Source organism: Euprymna scolopes, chromosome 2 (assembly GCF_053919585.1).
Source record: "Euprymna scolopes isolate OS-2025 chromosome 2, ASM5391958v1, whole genome shotgun sequence".
In the NCBI taxonomy this organism is placed as follows: domain Eukaryota; kingdom Metazoa; phylum Mollusca; class Cephalopoda; order Sepiida; family Sepiolidae; genus Euprymna; species Euprymna scolopes.
In genome coordinates, this window is record NC_136483.1 from 190,075,465 (window position 1) to 190,081,464 (window position 6,000).

General features: G+C 32.0%; 1 protein-coding gene across 6 annotated transcripts in view; it reads left to right on the forward strand.

The window, feature by feature from the left end:
• The window catches only part of LOC145299803 (cytochrome P450 3A24-like), a 139,581-nt gene that overhangs the window by 58,181 nt on the left and 75,400 nt on the right, over window positions 1-6,000 (forward strand). For all 6 annotated transcript variants that reach the window (XM_080144435.1, XM_080144437.1, XM_080144438.1 and 3 more), the window contains one exon: window positions 5,317-5,410. In XM_080144435.1, coding sequence (XP_080000561.1) covers window positions 5,317-5,410 — 94 coding nt within the window. The remainder of the gene's footprint in view (window positions 1-5,316; window positions 5,411-6,000) is intronic.

A 6,000-nucleotide genomic window follows, 5' to 3' on the forward strand; every position in this document is an offset into this window, starting at 1 on the left:
ATACACCTTACTTGCCGAAGACGCAAAAGACCGGAGGACACTGGATGCTGATGCTGATCCCTCCTGGATTTGCACTAGAGGTCTGTTAGTTCGGAGACATCTGATAAGAATATCACACAGTAAATAAAGTGTTAGATGATTTTTAACAAAGTACTATTTGTTTGTTATCAAAATGAGCCTAGATTGAAGAGTTCGGACGCAAAACACCATAAACGCAATTTTCAAATTTACGAAGATTTCGCTATCAAAAGTGTGGCATTTCAACACACGACCACAATTTTGTTTTGCATAATATCATTCCGACAAATTTGCCTAAAATTCATATTCATACCAATTAAGAAAAATTCCTTCTGAAGATCCACTAACCTTAACCTTTGAACTTTTCTAGAATAAAATTCATGTAATGGATTTTGATCCAAATTATTTTTATGATTTAATTATTTTGAATTGTTATTGTACGAACTACTAATATATTCAGACACCGTGAAGGACATCGCGTACATTAGCATGGCTGAGTTGCTCAGAATGGCGCAGAACCGGGATCAAAGGCGATGATTGGTGAAGAGTCAGTCATCCGAGAGAGGAAGATTATATTCTTCCTTTCTATCTATATATAATGTTAGGTATGTTTTACATAATGATTCCGGCATACATTCCTGTATTCTTTCATATAAAATAAGCTTTTAGCCAACGTCTAGATTTAATATATTTGCATTTTTACTGATTAATGTCTCAATAAAAATGAAGTGAAATTGTTGCCGTTACGTTTAACAAACAAGGCAAACACTTTGGAACAAAAATTACAGGATACGCTGTAAGAAACTGAGCTGTGGGATATCTGTTCACATTAAACTTGGACGTCTCCATGTCAGTACAGTCAGGAAAGTAGGGACCCGGAATGAAATTCAGAGGTTTAGCAATTTGAGAGAAGAAACTATTATAGTAAGTTTTCTGGCATCCAGACCTCTCTACAATATAGGTGTGGGATTTTGTTACTTGTAGGTTTAGTCGGGGGTATTTACAACAGTAGGATATAATTGCCATGAGTTCGTCGGAGCACATTCCATTAAAATACTCGTAAAAAAGTGAACAGTGATGCAATATTTCGGCGATGGGACAGATGTTGAAGTTTGGTTGCTAGTGCGAGATCTATTAGGTTGATGACTTTGTTTAGGATACTGTCCAAGAGTAAGAGGCTAGTAGCAGATGCACCAGCCCAGATGTGGCAACACTACTCCATGCATGAGGGAATGGTGACTTTATAGAGGTACAGGATACCCTCAGGTGTGAGTAATCTTCTAGTACGATAGAGGGAACCCGTTTCCGTATTGCAGCAGCATTTACCGCATTCTGCATTCGAACTCTCCAAATATGTAAAGTCAAAGATAGATAAATAGATACATATATACAAACATATATAATATGTAATATATATATATTTTTATATACTAGCAGGAGGGTGGGACATGCTGTTGCCTTGAATTCATTGATGATCAACGAATGTTTCACACTCGCATGGTTTATATTGGTATCGAAATCAGTGAAATCGCCCATTTTTTTAAATCAAATCGATTGATTGCCTTTTCTAGTTGGGGCACATCGCGGCGCACTCGAAGAAAGCTCCCCATGGCTCCTCTCAATGACTTATTTAACAATATATTGTAGTCTACATTGCCCTGTATAGAACTTATTCTTGATTTTATAAAATAATTTGCATACATAAAGGCTTGGATTGAAGTTTATAATGAAAAGTCAAGTATCATGGTTCAATTGCGTTTTAAACAAAAACATTCATTTCGAACGTGACCCTGTCATATCAAAGAACCTACTGTTGATGTTATACATTTGGCCTTTCTGTTTGTGAGGTAATAAAACTGTGATGCTAGGCTGTATAAGGTGTTTACTTTGGTCAAAATTGCCTGTTCCTTCTTTAGTAAGACTTTTTCAATTATCGATACTTATCAAAGACATTGCCATACAAAACATATCTAAGAACACTGCCAGACACATAAAGTAAATTTATGTAAAATGTCATAAAATCGGTCCAGCCATTTCGGAGTATGTAGGGAACAAACTCGCACACACACAAAGTTTTTTATATAATAGATAGATAGATAGATATGAATGAAGATTTGAGCAAAGAGATTTGAGTTGAATGCACAATATGATGATTTTCTCTTTTTGTATGACTTCATTAATTTTAAGGAAAAAAATAAATTCCCAATTTCTATTCTGAGTTACATTTCGCGTTTTGTCAAGTCACGAATATTTTGTCGGCAAAATAGTTCTAAAGTTTTGACTAACTTTTAGCTTCTTCGAACTCTTTACATTATTCGTCGCTGAACAGTTGATTTGTTGTACATACTATAACTAGAGTTGTTTAAGAGTTCATATTCACATGCTTTTAGTTCCATCATTAGCCATAAACTAAACTATGGCATACTATTTTAGTTTACTAAGAATGCGTGTCTTATGTGTATGCACGCTTTTAAGCACTCATTGCGCACATTCAAAAATTAAATGCGCACAATTAAAATCCAATAAGAAATGTTTAAATGTGCTTAAAGGTATTATTACACAGAAGACGGGCATTCTTAATAAACTTGGAAAATCAGAATACAGACATAAAAATTACAGATTTTACATTTACATTTACATACAATTACATTTACATACAATTACATTTACATACAATTACATTTACATACAATATATATTATATTTAAAGGAGATTCACGATAATATCCTCACTATGCAAGCAGAAATTAGGACTTAAAGTAATAGAAAGCAAACATATCCGTAAAAATATTGCACACTAGTATAATTTTTAAATTATATAAAAAATTTAGTTTTGTCACAATTAAAAGTCACTAAGAATTTCAGAATAAAATTGGTATATTCGTGTTCATACTTGCAATGATACATTAAAATCTCTGTATCTAATATATAAAAATATGTCAGTCTGTCTGTATGTCTCTATATTTTCAACTCTATCTCCCCTGAAACAAAAAGCCGTAAATTCATCTTAGTTTATTTTTCATTTTTCATTTTTAATCAGCATGCGTGTCACATTAGTACAATGATAACGTCACCAGCTTTGAATGCTACAGTTTTACTTTCGGTTTCGATTCAAACTGATGGTATCCAAATATATATATATTTTTTTTTTACTTTTGAAATCACGACTCTATAATAATATATACGAAATCTAGACAAATTAAAATATCATGTTTAAGCAGATTTTACACCCGGCTTTACCCGGGCGTCCCCCCCCTCGCTAGTCTAATTTATAAAACTCACTATGTTTGTCTGTCTGTCTAACTCCATATTTTCAAACTTTATCACTTCCGGAACTAAAAGGGGCAGAGCCAATGATTGAATTTTTATGGACCATTCTTTAGCCGGTTAAAATATATTTAAGACGTCAAAACGGGTTCAAAATTGAAAAAATCGTTATGCATTTTGTACATTCATCTTGGTTTAGTTTTAATCAGTTCATATGCGTGTCACGTTAGTACAGTGGTAACGTCACTAGCTTTGAATGCTACAGTTTTGCTTTCGGTTTCGATTCTAGCTGATGGCACCCAAATACTTTATTTTTACATTTGAAATCTGACTGAAATATGACTATATAATAATATATACGGAATCTGTACAAATTCAAATATATTTAAGCGTATTTTACAACCAGTCGAAGCCGGGCGCCCTCTCTCACTGGTATAAATTTAAAATCTGTAAATATTAAGTATATTTATAATATAATGAATTTAAAATAAAAACTTCACATATTTAATTTCAAATGAAAATATCCAAAAATAGAATTAAGTACAAACTATTATAATATAAAACATTAATAGATTTCTTTCAAGAATCTTTTAGTAAACTTTAAAAACATTCCAATACAATATATATGATAAAGCTATAACATAATTTTTATATGTGTATAATATCTGGTAGATACAAGTGGGCATATATATATACGAATATATTTGTATACAAATAGATGTGTGTTTGCTTTAAGTTGTTTGTTTATGGTTTAATCTATCCCTTGATCATTTAAGCCCCTCATTGATGATTAAAGCTGATTTATTGATGGTTTTACTTGTCTTTTGGTGACGTAATTAGTTCTTCTGAAGTTTAAGCAGTTCGTTGGTTCTCGCGTTTCGATATGCAATTCGTTGCAGTCTGTCTCTCCTGCATAATTTTACAAGTCAATTTTAATAACGTTTCGGTTGATACAATTCAATTTTAGCATCAAATTAATAAGAATTTAAAAAATAACCTGTTCTATCACGTAAACAGTCTATTTTGCATGGTTGAAAAATTAATACTGTTGTCTGTGAAATCGAGATTTTTCGCTGAATTAACAAGTAATAAGTTTACATGCATGTCGAGAAGGCTAGCGATTTATTGATTAGTTTTATTTATGACAAGCACACCGCTTGGCATATTTACTTGTTGTAAAATACGCTTAAATATGATATTTTAATTTATTCATATATCGTATTTATTATTATATAGTCAACATATAATGATTATTATATTGTAACAATTATATAATAGTGATTTCAAAAGTTTTTAAAAATATAACTTGAGGCCCATCAGTTAGAATCGAAACCAAAACATTTAGCACTCCAGCGTTATTCTTTACCGTCTGAGCTAACGACTGATGGATACCAAAACTTAAAAAAAAAAATAACCGACTTTAGCGTATAAATGTACATTTGCACATTCGTAGAAAGCACTTTAAGTCGACTTATGCCTGCCAAGTTCAAAATATTTTCATTTAGACTCCTTAGGAGATATTTTTACGAACTAAAAAGTCGAATTTGTTCTATACATTAGGTTCCAAGTCCGTAGACAAAACTTGAGGGAGTAATTTGGCAGAAACTATTCTGCACACACACACACATAATATCACGTTATTTTACGTTTACGTTAACCGCCAAAAGATTTCGAAGCGATTATCCAATCAGCTGTCAGAAGATCAAAAATTTAAATGAAAGCATGAAATTCATTAAATGCAGATTTTTTTTAAAACCAGTAAATGACCCTCAACAAATTATACGTCATGAACTCCCTCTCCTTCCGCATGTTAAAAATAAATATTCATAATAGAAATCCATTCTTAACATGGAAAAAGAGAGATTAATGTCGCGTGTTTAATTAATCATTTGTCAGTCTTCACTTCGGCATCTTCTTGATGTTTGCGTTAACTGCTATAAGATGTCTACGTGAAGTTGGCGGATCTTTTGTCGTAAACTAGACATGCACTGTGTATTTTTACTTATCGAGCGACTATAACCTTTTTTGCAGCTATGGAACCCAAAATTTTAACATTTTCAAAAATCTGGGAATTCCAGGCCCCACGCCGAAGATCTTTTCTGGAAACCTTAATGAATTTAACCAGGTAAGGCAGAATTTTCTTTTTCTGTTTTTTCTTTTGTTTGTTTTTTTTTTTTAATTTTTATAAAAAATAAACAAAACACCACCAGCAATCCGGTTCTAGTTTTAAATATTCTTACATTAAATGTGTTTAATATGAACCTATTGGGATTTTTAAAAATGTACTTCTTATTTAAATTATCTCTTTTGACCTTGGTAATTTTATCCATTTTTACTGTAAACTTATTATATCACTTTAATTCATTACCGTTACTGCTGACAAATGTATTGGCCACATATATATATATATATATATATATATATATATATATATATATATATATATATATATTAGACATTAAGAGGAGATTATAGATAGATATATAAATACCCGTTCACATGCACCTTTTTACGATAAAGCTAGAACCCAGAATTAGATAAAATCGAGCAATTGCATCGACAACAGACAACGCCATATCGGTGTTTCGAAATCGTGTCGGGGGAGTCGGCTAATTTCAGTTAATGTTTGGAGATGTGATATCTACCGCCTGCATACCAGCAGTAACTATCTTAGTTGTATAGGACGCGTTGCTTGTCACATCGTAGAATGTAGAA